Here is a 20,427-nt window from a genome sequence, read left to right as displayed (position 1 = left end):
TGTATGTATGTATGTATGTATGTATGTATGTATGTATGTATGTATGTATACCACTGTCCTCTATTGCAGTGGTCTCCAAAGTGGGGTGCGCGCACCCCATGGGGTGTGCAAGAGGATCCTTGAGGGGTGCGGCAGGAGGAGTGCCGCCGGAGCAGCACTGCTTTTTTTTCTCCCCCTTTGGCAGTTCGGCCGGGGGTCCGGGGGGCTTTTCCCCCCCCCCCCCCCCTCGGCAGTTTGGCTGGGAGTCCGAGCGGCTTCCCCCTCCACTCCCATAGCAGTTCGGCCGGGAATCCGAGAGGCTTTCCCCCCTCCCCCCCGCTTCGACAGTTCGGCCGGGAGCAGGGGGTGCGTGTTCAAAAATTTTTTTACTGATGGGGTGCACAATCAAAAAAGTTTGGAGACCACTGCTCTATTGGATTGTGTATGTATCAGACCTAGTCAAGTAGGTACTAGCTCCCTCTAAAGGAGAGGTAGAAAGCTGCTCTTTTAGGGTATATCTAGACTAGAATAAAAAGGATTTTAAAAAACATTACCTAACACATTTTAATACCCCCAAATAAAGCTTTCCTTATGTACACCGGTTCACTGATCAAATTGAACCCTGGACTTTCACTTGACCAGCTAACACTAATTGATAGCTAACTCTTTCTTAAGAACTCACCTTTTATCCTAGTTTAGATATACCCTTGGTTCACCAGGTGGATGAATGCATTGGAGCCAAATAGTGAGTACAGTTCCTAATGTGACATAACAACTGGCTAATGACCAGAACTGATGACTAAATAACCTTTTTTTAATTTCACATCATCGCATGACTGTTAGTGGGAGATGTAGTACAGTGGTTCTCAACCAGGGATACAAGTACCTCTGGGGGTACGCAGAGGCCTTCCAGGGGGGTACATCAACTCATCTAAATATTTGCCTACTTTTACAACAGGCTACATATAAAGCACTAGCGAAATCAGTACAAACTAAAATTTCATGCAGACAATGACTTGTTTATACGACTCTGTATACTACATACAGAAATGTAAGTACAATATTTATATTCCAAATGATTTGTTATAATTATACGGTAAAAATGAGAAAGTAAGCAATGTTTTAGTAATAGTGTGCTGTGACACTTTTGTATTTTTATGTCAGATTTTGTAAGCAAGTATTTAAGTGAGGTGTAACTTGGGGGTACGCAAGACAAATGAGACTCCTGAAAAGCGTACAGTAGTCTGGAAAGGTTGAGAGACACTGATCTAGTACAGGCCAGCTACTGGTGGTCTCAGTTTGCTCAGATATGGCAGTATAAAAGCTGGTAGCCACTCGTGCTTTGTCTACTCTAGATCGCCTATTGTTGATACCACTTGCAAAGCTTCAAAGAAATATGTAAGAAAAAGCAGGGTGGATAAAAATCAATGATTTAAAATAAATTTAAAAAAATCGGAATTTTTTATTTAAATCTGATTTTTTTGATAAAATGCTTTTTGAGGAAAAAACCAATCTAAAGATAGTTTTAATTAAGATAGATTATAGCTCAAAGATATCTCATTATGGAATAGGGATTATAAATTCTAATTCGATAGTACGAGACAATATATTTACGTAATGCAGGGGTGGGCAAACTTTTTGGCCCGGGGGCCACATCTAGGTATGGAAATTGTATAGCAGATCATGAATGCTCACAAAATTGGGGGTTGGGTTGCAGGAGTGGGTGAGGGCTTCGGCTGGGGGTGCAGGTTCTGGGGTGGAGCTAGGGATGAGGGGTTGGGGGTGCAGGAGGGTGCTCCAGGCGGGCACCGAGGGGTTCGGAGGGTGGGAGAGGGGGATCAGGGTTGGGGCAGGGGGTTGGGGCGCAGGAGGGGGTCGGAGTGCAGCACTTACCTCAAGCAGCTCCCGGAAGCAGTGGCATGTCCCCCCTCTGACTCCTATGCCGTCGCACGGCCAGGCAGCTCTGCACTGCCCCGTCCACAGGCGCTGCCCCTGCGTCTCCTATTTGCCGTGGTTGCTGGCCAATGGGAGCTGCGGGGCAGTGTGTGGAGCCCCCGGCTGCCCCTATGCATAGGAGGCGGAGGGGGGACATGCTGCTGCTTCCAGGTGCCGCGTGGAGCCCCGGCATGCACAGAGCGGGGACAAGTCCTGGACCCCGCTTCCTGGCTGGAGCTTGAGGGCTGGATGCGGCCCCCAGGCCGTAGTTTGCCCACCTTTGATATAATGTTTAAGAAAAGTTTTGTAAATGAGTTCCAATAGTTCATGGATCAGGGACCCAATTTTATGGGGTTGCAGGGGCTTCTGTATAGATTATTTAGGTTAATCTTTCTATCTACCCAATGGGACTCAGCTCTCAGTCTAGAAGATACCATCAGAGATGCTTAGTTTTGCAATTCTCAAACTGTGGATGTGTGTCTCCAGAGAGAACAAGCTTGTTAACAGCAAAAATGTTTTTAAATAAATAAATAATATATAGAGGTGAGAAATAAGACCTCAACCCTATTGTCCCTCTGCAAAATTGTGTAAACAGAGTCAATCCCTTACCTCTCTCTAAAAGTGCAAAGTTTCAAAAAGTTCAATGAATAGAAGATTGTTGGGGGCGGAATAGATCTGGACAAGGAGAAGAAGTCTGGAGATAAATTTGAGAAGGGAGGGACAGGCAGTAGAAACAAAAGTGAAACTGTTTGAGCAGCATATTCCAGATGTCTTGAGGTCTTTCGGAGTGTAGCCTTCATTGATTTGAGATCTACCATACCATTCTCTCACTAGAAGGGAAAACCTATAATGGCAGCAGGCCGTACAAGAGACCCAGTTTGGGAATATTTTATTGAAGTTCCTCTACCTCTGGGTAAGAGGCATGTGTGCAAAATGCAAACAGTGCAACAAAGAAATGCAAGGCCTGGTTGCCCAAATGAAACATCATGAGAAGTGTTCCTTTCATCATTTTCAACGCAGCTTCCTCCTGAGAAGGAACATGTCTGAACATGCAGGATTTTCAGGTTGGTAAACTTTTTTATTTCATACTTCTTTCTTAAGGACTGCCTGTCTTCCTTCTGGACTATTCCTGAATTTTCATGTTTGAGCAAAAAATATAGTTGTTACTCTATGGTACTATCAGTTTAGATGCAGTTGTGATAAAAAATGAATAGCTGAAATAGGCAGATCTTCCTTTTACAATTTCACCTTTAAAGTAGTACTGAGTGTCACTGAATGCAATGAGTAATACTAAATGAGCAGTATGGTAATAATAATTAAATAACTGCATTATTTTGTTTAGGAGAATCCATCCTCAACATACAGGATTCTGAAGACTATCCACCTTCAAGATCACCATCATTTTCTATAGTTTCAGAGTTATCTGCCAATGAGAGTGTTTCAGTCACATCATGTATGTCACATAGCCACAGTATATCACCTATAGCCAAAAAAAAAAAAAATCTCCATCATCCAGAAACAGCCAGAGATAAATTTGTGATAAGAACCAGCAGATTACAAAAAGAGGTAACTGATGAAAAAATTGCCTGGTTTGTTTATGCAACAAACTGTTCTTTCCGTATGATTGAGAACCCACAACTCATTAACATGGTTCAGTCATTAAGACCAGGATAGACCACCCAATAGAGCAGATGTCGCAGGCAAATTGCTGGATAAAGTGTATGAAAGAGAAACTGAGCAGTGTGCAAAAGGTCTAGAGGGTAAAATTGTTAACCTAAGTCTTGATGGGTGGAGCAATGTCTACAATCATCCTGTTGTATGTGCTTGTGTGACACCAGAAGAAGGCAATGTCTTCCTTACAGAAACAATTGATACATCAAGAAATGCACACACAGGAGAATACTTACAAGAAGCAGCAGTAAAAGCTATAACAAACTGTGGAAAAAAATTCAAATGTCTAGTACGCAGCTTGGCCACAGACAATGCTGCAAATGTATTTAAGAGAAGACGACATTATTTAGAAGAGAGTCCCAAGCTAATAACATACGGTTACAGTGCTCATTTGATGCACCTCCAAGCCAAAGACTTCAGTGTTCCAGAAATAAAGGCTAATGATGTTGAGATCGCAAAATACTTCCGTAACAACCACTTTGCAGAAGTTGCTCTTAAAAAAGTGGGAGAAACGAAGCTAACTTTCCCACAAGACGTGCGATGGAACTTAGTAGTGGACTGTTTTGAGCCCTGGATCAAGAACTGGCCTAATCTGATGACAGTTTGTGAAGAAAATCATGAAAAAATAGATGGCACTGTCACAGCCAAAGTTCTCAACATTGGGCTTAAGAAAAATGTTGAACACATGCTGAGTACCCTGAAGCCTATTTCTGTAGCCTTGAACAAAATGCAGGGAAATAGCTGTTTTATTGCTGATGCTGTTGAAATTTGGAAGGAATAGAGTGAGATTTTAAAAAGAGCAATTTGCAATGATAGAGTTAAATTACAAGCATTAAAATAACGAATGGGACAAGCACTATCTCCAGCTCATTTTCTTGCAAATATTCTCAATACTCGGTACCAGGGTCAAACCTTAACTGCTGAAGAAGAGGAGTTGGCTATGACATGGACATCCAGCAATTATCCCTCCATAATGCAAACTATAATAAACTTCAGAGCTCAGGGTGAACCATTCAAGAAATATGTGTTTGCTGATGATGTTTTAAAGAAAGTCACACCAGTGAACTGTTAGAAGTCACTTAAGCACTTGGATTCAGAGACCTTTGAAGTGATAATCTCACTTTTAACAGCAGTAGCTTCTTCTGCTGGTGTAGAAATAATATTTTCTTCCTTTGGACGAATTCATTCCAAACTGAGAAATTGTAGCGCTGGTTATGGGGTATGGTGATTGTACACCAGGGTTGAAGAGAGGGTCCAGGGATCGGCAACCTTTGGCACGCGACCTGTCAGGGAAATCCGCTGGCTGGCCGGGACGGTTTGTTTACCTGCAGCATCTGCAGGTTGGGCCGATCGCAGCTCCCACTGGCCACGGTTTGCCGTTCCAGGCCAATGGTGGATGCGGGAAGTGGCGTGGGCCAAGGGATGTGCTGGCTGCTGCTTCCCACAGTCCCCATTGGCCTGGAATGGCGAACCGCGGCCAGTGGGAGCTGCGATCGGCTGAACCTGCAGACGCTGCAGGTAAACAAACCATCCTGGCCCACCAGTGGATTTCCCTGTCTGTCTGGTGATGTTCTCCTCCTAATACAGCACGGCAAGAAAATCCCCCAAATATTAATGATTATGCTGTTGAATTGGAGATAGTTCACCTCCCAATAATTTCATAAATATTTGCTTCAATTACCTTTGGTAAATGAAATACCCAAACAATCATTCATTTTCTGATATAGATGTAAAACTAATCTGAAAAGTTTTCAAAATAAATCACTTTAAAAATGTATAGTGTGTACCTTCTACAAATGAAACCTACACCTATCTCTGAGTTGTGAAGAATATGTATTAAGGTTATAACAACCAACAAGAATGCACTTTTATGTAGAAATCCATGATTAAATAGACTCTTCCTGACTAGTGATTAAATCATGAATTAAATCAATTTGATTTAAATCAAATCCACCCTGAGAAAAAGCATAACAGACCGCAGTATGCTTGCATGTGGCAATTGATCGCAGCTTTATACAAAGCTTACTTTGTTGCTAAAATACAGTGTAGTTATATGAGATAGTGTCTGGGATAGCATTAAATATAGAACCCTACCAAATTCACACTCCATTTTAGTCAATTTCACGGTCATAGTATTTTAAAAATCGTAAATTTCATGATTTCAGCTATTTAAATCTGAAATTTCATGGTGTTATTTAGGGGTCCTGACCCCAAAAAAGCATTATAGGCAGTGTTCCCTCTAATTTTTCCCACCCACGTGCAGAATGAATTTTGTTACTTGCACCAATATGGAGGTGATGTGTGATGTGCAGCGCTAAATAGGCTGCTGCGCAGCTTACAGGGAATTTGGGGGGGGGGTGTCGCAAGGTTATTGTAGGGGAGGTTGCGGTATTGCTACCCTTACTTCTGCACTGCTGCTGGCAATGGCGCTGCCTTCAAAGCACTGCAGCTGGAGGGAGGCATCTGCTGGCTGGGAGCCCAGCTCTGAAGGCAACATCGCCGCCGGCAGCAGCACAGAAGGATAGCATGGTATGGTATTGCCATCCTTAATTCTGCGCTGCTGCTGCCTTCAGAGCTGGACACCTAGCCAACAGCTGTCGCTCTCTGGCCACCCAGCTCTGAAGGCAGTGCAAAAGGGTGGCAATACTGTGACCCCCTAAAATAAGCTTGTGACTCCCCCCGCATCTGCAATTTGAGAAACGCTCATCTCCCCTGTGAAATCTGTATAGTATAGGGTACAAGCACACAAAAGACCAGATTTCATGGAGGGACACCAGATTTCACAGTCCGTGACACATTTTTCATGGCCATGAATTTGGCAGGGTACTAATTACTGGTATATACAAAATAAAGCGCATCAGTGATACACTGATAACTTTAATGCATTTGTTCTTTAACAAGTGCTGTGTTTAACTTTGTTAGTCAGTCATCAAGACTGAGATAAGAAAATTGTACCAATAATGACAATAAGTGGGCTATTGCTTGAATAAAGAAAAAATGGTTTTAGTAATGTTATTTTCTAACACATTGATAACTATTAAGTAATTTAATGGATTTTACACTGAAAAGAACTGTAGATGTGCAAGAATCCTGCTGTCTCAAAAAACAAGAATGCTGTCATATAAAGTAGTATCAAGTGAGCACAGAGCAGTCTCAGGCACAGGTTTACTCTAAAAAGTGATTAAACAAATTTAACATGGAAATCAGTGGCAGTTTCTCAGTCAGATTTTTTTTTTAAACTTGCAAACTGTAGCCCCCCACAACTCACACAGGGCTCTAATGGTCACGCTAGGTTCTTTTATAACTGGAATTAATGCATGAGATTAAGAGTTCTGCAAACCAATTTACATCTACTATGACACCTGTGGAACCCTGTCATAAGCAACACCCATGCAAAGCCACCTATAGCTAACGGTGTTATATGGGGACAAAATATAAGACAATGCAATTTGCACAGACTGGCTGGCAGAACCGAACACTATGATGATACATGAGATGGAAATAAGCCAGTTTGACTGTTTGTCTAGTGAGTTTGTGGATGTGGCAGTTACAAAAAGAAATTTTTACCTGCAAACTGCACAAGTTTAACACAGAGGTTAGGGAGTAAGTATGAAACCTCCACAAAGCCATTTTACAAAGCCACTTTTTAGACTATAACCCTTCCTACTGTACAGATAAACTGCATTGCTGTCAGATGTTGACCAGATTGCCAGACAAAATATTTTCATAGAAGATTTTACATTTACTATCTCGCTTTACATACTGCTTATTTCTCTATAGGTATAAAATGATGCCTGATATATAATGTGCTTTTAAAAAAATGAATCCGTTCTGAACCAAAAGAACCCCACATTTCATATGTATAATTATACCACACACACAATGGATATACACAAATAAGCCCTCTTTCATAGAAAATTCATAGATGTATTTAAAAATATATTGTTTTGGGAAACTAAAAATGAAAACATTCTAATTTGGAGAGTTTTCCAATCCTCCATTCCCTCAACTACCAGTCCTATTTCTGACAGGGGTCTCAGTTTCTTATTTCAACATAGTTTTTTACACCAACCGCCATTCGTCCTTCAAAAGCAAGGACAAATTCACTAAGCTGTACTGTGCTTTTACTCCTCCACAGAGCACCTTCTCAGCTGTGCTTGCAGGAGTAGAGTGAAAATGCACTGAGAAAGAACTGGGAGAAACTAAGGTACACTAGACCAGAGGTTCTCAAACTGTGGTCCGCAGACCACCAGTGGTCTGCGAGCTCCATTCAGGCGTTCCGTGGATATTTTCTTCTAATGTGCATGCCTGGGCGGCCGCACACAAGGGAATGAAGGGCCGCCCACCTAATTAGTGGAGTTGCGCAGGCATGGCTCACCTAATTAGATGCCTGGACCCTGGAGAAGATGAACATGTAAGGTGAGGTGGTGGCCTTGGGGGGGTGAGGTGGTGGCCTTGGGGGGGAAAAGGTGGTGGGGGGCAGTTGGGTGAGAAGAGGGAGTGGGGGGAATTTGGGACGTGCAGGGCTGAGGTGGGCAGAGAAAGAGGTGACTTTCCCCCAGCTCCAAGGCTGCAGCTGCCGGGGAGAGACCCCACTCCTTCCCAGCCCCAGCTCGGGGGCTGCCGTGGCGGGGGAAAGAGGGCACATCATCCATTGCATTAGAAAGGTAAGACTACGGATATTAAAATATGAGTTGTGTGCCTTTATTTATAGAACAACAAATGTTAATGATTAAGTTTTTTTATATAGCGCTTTTATCCAAAGCCCTTTACAATAGTTTGCTAGCGGTACAAACAATATTTGGAAAGATCATTAAGTGGTTCGCCGAGACCTCAGCAGTTTTCAAGTGGTCCGCGGAAAAAAAAGTTTGAGAACCACTGCACTAGACCATGAGGGGAATTTGGAGTAGGAGAGGGATTTGAAGAGACAGAAGGGAACAAAAGATATTTGCTAAAAGTTGAGACTTTCTTCCAAAAGGAAATCAGTTTCCATGGATAGTAGTGGTGCTGGCAGTAATATTCTGGTTAATAGCACATGAACTGGGTCCTGTTTGAGAGACTTTTAAAAAAATTGAGCCTCAGGTTCTCTCAGTGGCTAGACAAGTGAATGGCCTAGTTTAGGACAGCCTGCTGAAAACAAGGCAGCCAACATTTTATTATGAAGCTAAAAACACTATGAGAACTCTTAATTAACAGGCATTGGGGGAGGACCTTCTAAAAAAACTTCTAGCCTTGCTGGTAGCAAAGTATTAGCCCCTCTCATCAGCTTCCCTGGGGTGTAATAAAGGAATCAGGTGTTATGAAGTTGTTCTCATGTTAACTAGGTAAGAAAAGGAACCATGCAGCTGAAAGAATTCATTGAAAGGTGCATAATAATTCAGTACTAGATCAGAAGGAAGGACCGTGTTTAATTAAAATAAGTGTACAAGTACTCCAAGATATTATCTACCTTCATCTAGGTGCTTATATGGCCCCCATCAGTGTAGTATCTGAAAGGGAAGAAAGTACAGGAAATAGAGCAACTAAGAATAGCACCACACAAGAGACCACAGGAAAATCATATTTTTTAATAAATATTCAGAAAAGTATCTTATTTCATTTGCTTTCAGCTTATTGGCAGATGCCAGCAGCTAGAGACAGCACAACAACATAAGGAACACCAATGCTACTAAAAAAATTTTATTCTGGCAACATATAGCCCATGAGATTTGTATACAATGGCAAGAAACAATATAATGTAAACCTTTGTAGTAATGTTGAATGTGTATGCTGGAAAATTTACTCATAATTGTTCTAGATAATTCTAAGGTTTGGGGGTGGAAGGGAAATGCTAGGTGTCACAGTTTCAGGGCAACTGCATCTGTATTCCCCCTCCATAGTCCACCAAGGGCACCCACTTTAGACATTTCCCAGATGTCACTTCTCTTGGGTGGAAACCTGTCTCTCACTCTTTCCTGGCAGAGGATCTTAAGGCTGCACAACTCCCTGCCTCACACTGCGATATTCCCGCAAGCCAGACCACCTAAAAAGATCATTGCCAGCACTGTGTGTTCTTTCTGAGGGCTATGTCCAGTGTATTGCCCATGGTTATAAATTACCACGCAGTCCTTCCAAGCAAGCATATTTATTTTTAAGGTAAAAGCATGATAGAGAAAACATACTAAAACAATAAAAGAACCAACACCCATGCTAAAAAGCTTACCATCAGTCACCCTGTTTCCCACCCCCACCACCCCAACTGCAATGTAGGGCTCCGGTAGGTTTTAGTCTTTTCAAAACCCACAATTCGGTTTTCCCTGTGGTTACAAATTCATCCCTCTTAGACCCAGAACCTGAACCCAAACTGGGCAGGTCAGCTGTCGCTTTATATAGGTCAGGCCTTTGATCTTGGCCTTCTGTAACAGGTAATCAGCAGACAACACTCTTCTCAGGGCATACCATAACCAGAGTTGGGTAATTTGCATTAGCCTCTCCCTAGAGATTCTCCAGGAAATCCACTTAACACTTATTTGATCCAAAAGTCCAAAGTGTCTGGCACATTTTCAATATAGTCTTTTGAACTCCCAAGTCTCACATCTGTCACATCTCCCTTAATACAATAAAGTCATCCAAGGATACTGCAGGAAACAGCTATATCTGTCACACTAAAATTTCTCTTTTGAGGTAAAATTAATTGTGCCTTATGAGGTATGCTAGCTGTGCTGAGAGTTTAGAATAAGAGGAAACTTTGGGACTGAGAAAAATGTCTTGCATGAAGTGGTTCATTGCTGTTCTTTTTCAGTCTTGAAAAGTTCCTGGTCTCCATGACTTCCTGTGGCAACAAGTTACACAGCTTAATCACACATACTTTTTTATGCTATTTCCTCTTATTGATTTTGAATTACCCAGCTTTTATTTAATTGAATGTTTCCTTGTTCTTGTGTTTTGAGACAAGGAGAATGGAAGCTCCCAATTTACCATAAATTACACTGGTCTACAATTTTTGAGACGTCGTCTGCTTCAGAGATAAAATGTGCTATTTATTATGTATTTTGATGTGCTGAATTCAAATATGACAATTAAAACAACTGATTGGCTACTGTTTCTAAGATATTTAAGTTTTTACATTTTATGTCTATGTATATTGTGTAGATAGTAGAGTTTTAATCATAAATTGTAAACCTAGGTCTTTTCATGTGTTTATGGTTGCTTTACATGATAATATTTCACCTGTCCTGTTTATGTAACACTTTAAAAATCAGCAAAAGGGTTATATAAATAAAATTTATTATGAAACAAAAGGCAAAAAACTATTCTGTACATAGTTTAGTCCTATTCAGTGTCTACTCGGCGCTTCTTGGCTTGTCTCTTGTATTCATTAAATGGAGCATCTCTTGTCACTGTCTAGCAATAGTCTGCAAGCATTGATGGGCTCCATTTGCCCTGATAGCGTTTCTCCATTGTTGCAATGTCCTGGTGAAATCGCTCGCCGCTCACTGCTCCGCAGTTCGGTGGGAAAAAAAATCTAGATGAGAGTGCAAAAAAATGTATCTTTAGTGACATGTTGCAACCAAGGCTTTTGTATGCCTTGAGGAGGTTTTCCACCAACAACCTGTAGTTGTCTGCCTTGTGGTTTCCGAGAAAATTTATTGCCACTAACTGGAAGGCTTTCCATGCCGTCTTTTCCTTGCCATGCAAGTGGTCAAATGCATCATTTAGAAGAAGTTCACGAATCTGAGGACCAACAAAGACACCTTCCTTTATCTTAGCTTCACTTAACCTTGGAAATTTTCCATGGAGGTACTTGAAAGCTGCTTGTGTTTTGTCAATGGCCTTGACAAAGTTCTTCATCAGACCCAGCTTGATGTGTAAGGGTGGTAACAAAATCTTCCTTGATTCAACAAGTGGTGGATGCTGAACACTTTTCCTCCTAGGCTCCAATGACTGTCGGAGTGGCCAATCTTTCTTGATGGAGTGGGAATCTCTTGCACGACTATCCCATTCGCAGAGAAAACAGCAGTACTTTGTGTATCCAGTCTGCAGACCAAGCATGAGAGCAACAACCTTCAAATCGCCACAAAGCTGCCACTGATGTTGGTCATAGTTTATGCACCTCAAAAGTTGTTTCATGTTGTAATATGTTTCCTTCGTATGGACTGCATGACCAACTGGAATTGATGGCAAAACATTGCCATTACGCAGTAAAACAGCTTTAAGACTCGTCTTCGATGAATCAATGAACAGTCTCCACTCATCTGGATCGTGAACGATGTTGAGGGCTGCCATCACACCATCGATGTTGTTGCAGGCTACAAGATCACCTTCCATGAAGAAGAATGGGACAAGATCCTTTTGACGGTCACGGAACATGGAAACCCTAACATCACCTGCCAGGAGATTCCACTGCTGTAGTCTGGAGCCCAACAGCTCTGCCTTACTCTTGGGTAGTTCCAAATCCCTGACAAGGTCATTCAGCTCACCTTGTGTTATGAGGTGTGGTTCAGAGGAAGAGGATGGGAGAAAATGTGGGTCCTGTGACATTGATGGTTCAGGACCAGAAGTTTCATCCTCTTCCTCGTCTGACTCAAGTGAGAATGATTCTGGTGCATCAGGAACCGGCAGTCCTTCTCCGTGGGGTACTGGGCATATAGCTGATGGAATGTTTGGATAATGCACAGTCCACTTTTTCTTCTTTGACACACCTTTCCCAACTGGAGGCACCATGCAGAAGTAATGGTATGATCTGTTGGCTCTCTCCAAATCATTGGCACTGCAGATTTCCTTTTCCTGTTCAACCGCTGGCGAAGATTTGTTGCACAAGTGTTGCAGCATATGCGTGGGGCCCACCTCTTGTCCTGATCTCCAATTTTGCAGCCAAAATAAAGGAAGGTGATGGGCTTTCTTAACCATAGTGGTGATACTGCGCTTTTGTGATGCAAAAGTCACTTCACCACAAACATAGCAGAAGTTATCTGCACTGTTCACACAAGTACGAGGCATCTCTGCTCACTTTGGCTAAACAGAAATGTGTCCCTTTGCAAAATCAAACACTGACAAATAAGAGAGCACGACACTGTATGATTTCTAGAGCTGATATAGGGCAATTTGTTCAGCAGAGTGATGTAAGCTACGTTATGATTGCATCATCCATGACTTCTAGGAATAACATGATGCAATTCATACCATGTATGACGCAATACCAGCTTCAGATTGCATCATTCATTGTTTTGCCTAAAAAGCAAGTACTGTCCAAACCCAGTACTGTTCAAACCCAGTCATAGATTTATTCATAGATCCAGTCAAAGATGTATTTTAGTCATTTCTGGTTTAAATTGAGATCCCTTCCCTTTATAACTCACTTATCCTCCGCCATTCCCAAGTCAAGGGTCGTATATACTGACCCAATAGCATATCTTGAAAACTAGAGCCAATCAACAATTTTAAGCATCATTTTTGTTCTCAGTGACCCAGAATTAGTAAAGTTTGACTACATTTATTTCAGAAGCATTTTGGATGTAGACCAGTGTTATTATATGTACTTTTATCATGTCCCCTCTTATTCAGCTCCCTTCTAAAATAAACCATTCCAATCTTTTCAATTTCTCTTCAAATAAGTTTTTCCTGGTCTTTGATCAGTCTCAATGCTCTTCTCTAAACCCCATCCTGTTTTGAGATGGGGTAACCAGGACTGCACACACTATTCCAGGTGAGGCTGCATCACTGATTTATATAAAGGCATTATGTTTTCAATATTATTGTCCATCCCTTTCCTTATGTATCCTAACATCTTGTTTGCTCAATGGGTAGTTGCAGTAAAAAAAGTGAAATTTTTAATGGAGCTGTCTAAAGGACAGTGAGAGGCAATGGCCATTTTGAATGAGAGGGAAAGAAAGAATCTAGCGAGTCTTTCAAAAAAAAAAAATCAGTGTAATTTGAAATATCAAATACTAAGACCGTAAACATGTGTTTTGGATGGTTTCTCTACAGGACAGAGTTAAAGTTGTTTGGGTGCCCTAACTATACATTTTCATATCTTAACATTTAGATTTCTTTTCAGTTTAATTTTAACTCTGAATTTCCTGGTTTAACATGTTTTAGGATAATTTCAATATCCCTGTAATGTATTTTGCCCTAAATTATTAAGTAATCTCAACCGTAACTTCATTTTAACAGTTTGTGTTTGGGAAGTAGTTAATATTTGAGACAGTCTGTTTTCTCTAGTATTAAAACAAATGCATGAGAGAATATCAATAAATAATGATCCTATATTATGAACATAGGAATGGCCGTACTGACTAAGACCAGTGGTCCAGCTAGCCCAGTATCCTGTCTTCCAACAGTGGCCAGTGCCAGATGCTTCTTATTTGTTAAACAGATATTTGTTATACTGATTCATCCAGATGGATTTTAAAACAAAAACTTTAATAACTAATTATACTAATTTAATTTTCACATTCAAATGCAGCTATCACCAGTGTGACATGCAGCAAATGTTTAACAGTTAAGAACATAAGAAAAACAACAAAAACCACAGGGGAAAATGTAGGTAAACTGGCATTTAGCCAAGGAACCAAAATTAACACTCTTACTTCTAGGCAATTCTAGTGATCACAAGAAGTCTACACCTCCATTTTACAACCCATCTAAAAGAGCACCTCCCCAGCCCCATCATCAAACTGGGACACTGGTTCACTACCGACTCAGAGAATAATGTATTTTACTGACTCACATTACTCCCTGCAGCCCCTATGTTTCTCTACAGGTCTCTGATCCAAACACTGACCTGGTCCAACTCTGCTTTGTTTCTGAAGCCTGACAAGACTGAAGTGGCATAGGTGCAGTTTTCCTTTGCAAAAACAAAGTTGCTAAATAAGCATATTTGTCACAATAACAAATACATTTGAAAGACTAGGTATTACATTCAAATCAGAATATATTTATTGAAGATGAAGGGGGTTTTAGAATTTTAAATAATCAGATGTTAACTGTTGCAGTATTATTCCCTCTTGTGGTTCTTTAACAGCAAGCAAGAACATGAAAAACCATGCGCCACAAATTCTGACAAAGCACTTCAGGTAAATTACATAAGCAGTGAAAACAACTATTAAGAAACCAAAACCAAAGTCAAACAGACATGCTTCACTGAAATGAACAAAAAACATCTAATGATGGAAGTGGGATAACAAACAACTACTGAAGAAAATCAATCCAGTAACTCTCAGAGATTCAGTGAAACAAATTTCAACAAGGAGCAGTAACACCAACATGCAAAACAGATGTGTATGAAAACAGAAATAAATTAATGGGCAAGACCCCAATCACAAGTTACATCAGGTTTTGCCAAAAATCATTAATGAACCAATAACTTCAGTACTTCATGAAGCAACTCAGTCCAGTGGCTGTTTTTGCAGTCTAGCCTAGAATAAGATTACATAGTACAGAAGTGTATTTTTTCATCCTGGAAAACTATCAGATCTTATCTTTGCCTAGGCCTCATCCTAAACAAATAATTTTCTGAGTCTCACACAAAATTTTTCCTCTTGCTTTTAAAGTTTATGGCCAAATTGTCTTAATTTTGATAGGCTGGATATCTCCATTCCACTTTGCTCAACATCACCGTACCCTGTAACATTGATTCAAATATTCACAACAAAATAAATGGTCTGGGTCCTCACATCTATTATACACTAGCATATCTTCAGCATCAGAGCCCTAGATGGTTGCAGACACACTCACATGCTTAACTTTATGCATGTGCGTATGTGTTTGCAGGATTGGTGCACAAATTATTTTCTCCCTCCCGCACTAATGTAACCGAGCTCTTAACTGTGACTCCTGTAACATTTATTTCTCTTCATTCATTTTTGAGCTTGCTTCTTTCTTCCTGTATTAGAGATGGCAGCTGTGAAGTGACCGGAACCCTGAAAGAGATTAAGTAGTGGTTTCCCCCACCCCCTTGGACCTTCCCGATGCTGCTGGAATGGAGACACCAACCATCTATAATAGTGGTTCTCAAACTTCTGTGCTGGTGACCCCTTTCACATAGCAAGCCTCTGAGTGCGACCCCCCCTCCCAATAAATATATAAAAATGTGTTTTTAATTTAACACCATTATAAATACTGGAGGAAAAGAGGGGTTCGGGGTGGAGGCTGACAGCTTGCGACCCCCCATGTAATAGCCTTGCGACCCCAAGGGGTCCCAACCTCCAGTTTGAGAACCCCTGATTCTATAAGTATATTAATGAAACATCCACAGTGTTGGAGAATAAGCAGTAAATAAATAATATTGCCCGCTGGAAGCTGATAGTTTTTGTTCAGCCAATGTAGTTAGGCACCAGAGAAACCAAACATAAAGCTTAGAATATTGATATTTTGTTAATCCCTTGTGTGTCTTTTCCACTAACTTTTTTATGCTTTGGAGTTGCTTATGGCTCTGGTTTGACCTCATAACTAGGCATTTTAACACCCGGGGCAAGCAAGCATATTTGCACCCCCTACCATTTCCTCCCCCATCATTTTTCCACCCCATTCACAGGTAGCACTTACCTGTTTGTTGATAGTGTGGGGGGGACACAATTTAAAGGTTTGGGGAGGGGGCATATGACCACCCCACAGAGGTTTTCAAACTGTGGCGTGTGCCCCACACACTCCTAGGGCAGAACAATGGGGGGGGGGGAGAGATGAGTGGTGACACCAGGTGGCGTGGGCCAGCCCCGCACAGTGGGGCTCGGGAAGGGTGCACCACTTCCACCCCGACTCATCTCAGTGGGCCACCCAGCCTATCTGAGGTTTGGGGGGGCACACAACAAAAAAAATAAGGGGAGCAGGAACATGACCCTGTGTACCCCCGTCCCATGAGCCACTTCAGCTTTGCGCCCTGGAGGACTCCCCCACTCACACTGGTTACAGCCCTGGGTCAAAATAATGTAAGATCTGGGTTCCTGAAGTCAATTCCACTTTCCAGGTATTGGATGATCAGGAGAACAGTTAACAAACAAAACACAAATAGGCATGCATTTGGCTCCAAACTATACAATTTAAAAATAATTTCAGCCTTACTGTTCAAAGCCATGGAGTTTTGTTATGTTTTCCATCACAAACAGCCCCAACCTGGTTGGCCTCTCAGCCTTTCCACAGTGTAAATGTTAAATAAGAACAGAGCTACACGCGGACATCCTGCCTGAAGGAACACGATTTGTTTCAGGGACCCTACGTGTGTCCTGTGACCAGGCAGAGGGAGGGGGAGGAGATACCCCAGCTCGCGGTCAGCGGCGCCCCTGCACCCGGACACAGAGCGAAGGGGACCGCAGGGGGTGTGTCATTCACCGGGATGCTCAGTGGGCCCCGCGAGCCGGGGGCGGCACTTCCAGGGGTCTCCGCCAGTCACCTGCAAACCGAGCCACGGCCCCGGGGCCTCCCCCCGAGTCGCTGACAGCGCGCGCCCAGCCCCGCCCCAGGGGCTGCGGGGGGGGGGGGTCCCGGCGCGTGTCCCGGCCCCCCAGCGATACGGGAAGGGCGGCTGCAGAGGCTGGGCGTGACACGCCCGCCGGCCGGCAGGAAGCGAGGACCGTCCCAGCCCCCCGGTCTACCGGTCTCCCCCACTTACTTCCTTCTTCACCTCCGCCATTTCATCCTCGGTGAGCGGCCGCGCGGCGAGCCCAGGCCCGGGGCCCTCCATGGCGGAAGCTCCGCGCCCCGGCTCCCCGCGCAAGAGTAACGACAGCGCTTCCGGCTCTGCAGACTCCGCCACAGCGCGCGCGCCTGCCATGGGAAGCCACGCCCACTCCGCGGAACAGCCACGCCCACCGGAGGCGCGCGCGCGCGCGGCCTGCGATCAAACGTAGGTCTCAGTGCGCCCGCAGGCTGCCGGTGGAGGAGAGCTTGTCTGCAGCCTTTCGCCCCTCCCCCCTACTTCCTCTCCGCGAGACTGCCCCCCCAGACACCCCTGCGTGCCCTCGCGCTAGAACACCCCCCCCCTGTCCCCCCCGCCTCTGCCCTCCCCCCCCCCCCCCCCCCCCGCCAGCCTTTCACTCCCTCCTCCCCCGCCCTTACAGCGCTGCTTCGTCCCCTCCCCCCGCCTCGCACAGCGTGTCCCTTGCGGGGCTGGGGAGCTGCACAGCGCTTGGCTCGATGAGCGTTTCCTTTTGCGGTCTCCATTTCCCCTTCTCGCCCGCGGTGACTGGGCGGCGCCCGGCCTTGGGAGAGAGGAAGTAACGCCGCGAGGGGAGCGCTGCTCAGCTCCTGCCATTGCGGACAAGGCCCCTTCACCTGGCACATCGAGCGGCTGTTTTCATCTTAATTACCCCCCCGCCTCCCCTCCCTGCAAGGTCCCGGCGCTCCAGCGAGCGGGGCAGCTGCGGGCTGCCTGCGTGGAGCCGAACGGGAGATGCCGGCTCCACGTTTTCACGTCTCTGGCGATGTAGAATGTCCTCGTGTGTAAATGGAGGGGGGGGGGGTCATTTGGCAGCAGCCCAGCATCGTTTTGAGAAATGGCTCCCTGCCTTGTGGGCTGAGAACTGTTAAAGCTTGATTCATATTCCTTTTAGCAGAGCCAGAGAAACAGGCTAAGCTACGTTATCACATCGCGGAGAAAGAGGAACCGAGGCAGATCTCTTGTGCACTGATGCAGAAATTCCGAGACAGCCGCAGCAGTTTTAATTTGTTCTGGACTCTGGCAGAGTTTTCCACATTCTTCTGCCATTCCAGCAAATTGCCTCTTTAAAGCAGGATTATAATCACTATGAGGCCAGGTTTAAAAAAAAAAAAATCCCCCCTCCCAACCACCAGATGAATGACCTACATCGTTGACCACAAATATCCCTTCAAGGAGCTACATTCTTTGCAAAATTAATTTGCTTTATTTTTAACTAAAGAACGACAAAATAATCCTGAAAACCTAAAACCCAATTGAAGCAGAGGAAAAAAAATTAAAGGGGTGACTTTGTTCTGCTACCAATTCCAAGACTGTTTTCATCCCAAATACTGGTCACATTTGCCAACATATTCTGCATTTTACGTTCCAGTAAAACTCGCCACTATACACACACCAGTTCCAGTAGAAAATATTGGAAATATAATGGTGGTAAGGGGGAGATGAGACCTAGACTCTGTATTATGAATTATATGAAGCGTATCAAAGGAGATCTGCTCCTTTAAGGGCCAGAGGGCCTTGGGCCACGCAGCCTTGCCAGATTATCAGACTCACGTGGGTGACATCTGTAAAGGACTGAAAGCATTCAGTGGAGAGAGGGAACTGGGGTTCTGCAGTAGAGTCTGAAGCAGGCAGCTTGAAGGAAAGGGTCTCTGTTCCTTGCAAAACGGAGAGACCAGGGGCAGAAAAGCCTCTGGGAGCTGTGGCACATGGGCAGAGGAACTACTTTTTCATGTTTTGTCTAATTTTTGTTTGAGTAAAACAGTGCTCTGAAAGACTCGGCATGGCAGAGTGTCAAAGGGCAAGGGAAACAGACCCCCAAACCTGCCCCCAAATTCAGGCATCAGTGTAGCTGCATCTCTAACACACAAAGAAAGCTGTACTTTGCACTGGTGGCATTTTTCCTTGCTTGAAACTGGCAAATACATTGATGTAGCTACAACAATGGTTGAAATCAGGGCTAATTTCCAGTATAGACAAACCTGTAAGTGGTTATCCCTAAAGATGTGCACAGCCAGCAGTGGAGGTCAAGTCATAAGATTCTGCCCCCAAGACAGCTTCTTGGGTCTGGGATTCAGTTTTAAGCAGCTGGTTCCCAAAGATTTGTGGGGGTTTGGCCTGGTCTATGTTGGTTAGGAATGTGAAAAAAATTATATCCCTCACTGGCATTGCTATGCCAGCAAAAACCCTAGTCTAGATACAGTTAAAAGTTATTTTGGTGGTATAGCTTATTTCTTTTGTATAAGCAATATTGGCCAAACAAACCCTCTTTCACCAGTGTAGACTGAATTTTTGCTAGGAAGGTTTGCCTGTATAGTTCTAATTAAGAGACCAAGGGGTGGTTGAGAGAATCAGACATTGTAATGAATCTAAGAAGCACACATCTTTTGTAAGGAAAATGGATTCCTGGTTCCAAACTCCACTCCTTTAATGGCTTTATAGTCTCAAGCTCAGTTCTCATTCTTACATTTGAAAGGAGACGCTTACAAATTCCGTTACATGCCAATCTTCCAAAATACTCTGCCTGAATCTGAAGAAGAGCTCTGTGTAAGGACAAAAGCTTGTCTCTCTCACCAACAGAAGTTGGTCCAGTGAAAGATACTACCTCATCCACCTTGTCTCTCTTCTGTGACCTTGGCCAGTTTGTCCCTTTCCTTCCTCCGTCCTGCCCAAAACTTCCACTGTCCGAGTCTTCCCCCACAGTCCTTTCATTACCTCCTGCTTTGTTACCCCTGTCTCTTTATCTATCCTGCGTGGGGAATTTCCAATTGCTGCACTTTCCCCCTGCCTTCAGACAAGAGCATGCAGCATCTTCTCCTAGTCCCATTGTGCTTCACTCTGAATAAGTGGTTGAAGAGTTCTCATGATTCATCATTGTACCTGGTCTGGGAGGGACATACTGAAAGGCTTTTCATCAATGGTGGACATTAATGATACAGCAATTTTAATAGCAACAGATTAATCAGGTTATATCAGTATCAGAATTCATAATATGTGCATAGGGTTCCCCAGATCATCACACACCATTACAGGAGTAGAGGTATAGAAATGAAATGGAGATCATAATGATGGGGAATAAGCATGACAGAGAGGGAGAGAGAAAAAACAGAAAATAAAGTTAGATAAGGGAACAAAAGCCAAATCAGATTAGAAAAACACCTTCAAGAAGAAGTGAGGTTCTTACCCACGAAAGCTTATGCTCCCAATACTTC

At 43.5% G+C, this 20,427-nt stretch overlaps 1 protein-coding gene across 3 annotated transcripts in view; it reads right to left on the bottom strand.

Moving 5' to 3' along the window:
- BCL10 (BCL10 immune signaling adaptor) overlaps positions 1-17,254 on the bottom strand; it is a 22,313-nt gene extending 5,059 nt beyond the window's left edge. The window contains exons 1-2 of one of the 3 annotated variants that reach the window (XM_026656064.1): positions 17,171-17,254; positions 14,348-14,410 (exon numbers count right to left, since the gene is read on the bottom strand). In XM_026656064.1, the coding sequence (XP_026511849.1) occupies positions 14,348-14,410; positions 17,171-17,242 (135 nt within the window). In that variant the 5' untranslated portion in view covers positions 17,243-17,254. Of the gene's footprint in view, positions 1-9,034; positions 9,075-14,347; positions 14,411-17,170 lie in introns of all 3 variants that reach the window. The other 2 variants (XM_026656066.1, XM_026656065.1) reach the window with 2 other exon arrangements.
- Positions 17,255-20,427: the final 3,173 nt, after the last annotated feature.

The sequence above is a fragment of the Terrapene carolina genome, unplaced genomic scaffold (genome assembly GCF_002925995.2).
Source record: "Terrapene carolina triunguis isolate 2854851 unplaced genomic scaffold, T_m_triunguis-2.0 Scaffold211, whole genome shotgun sequence".
Taxonomy (NCBI): Eukaryota; Metazoa; Chordata; order Testudines; family Emydidae; genus Terrapene; species Terrapene triunguis.
The sequence above is the reverse complement of the archived record's forward strand: the minus strand, read 5'-3'. Positions and strand labels throughout refer to the sequence as shown.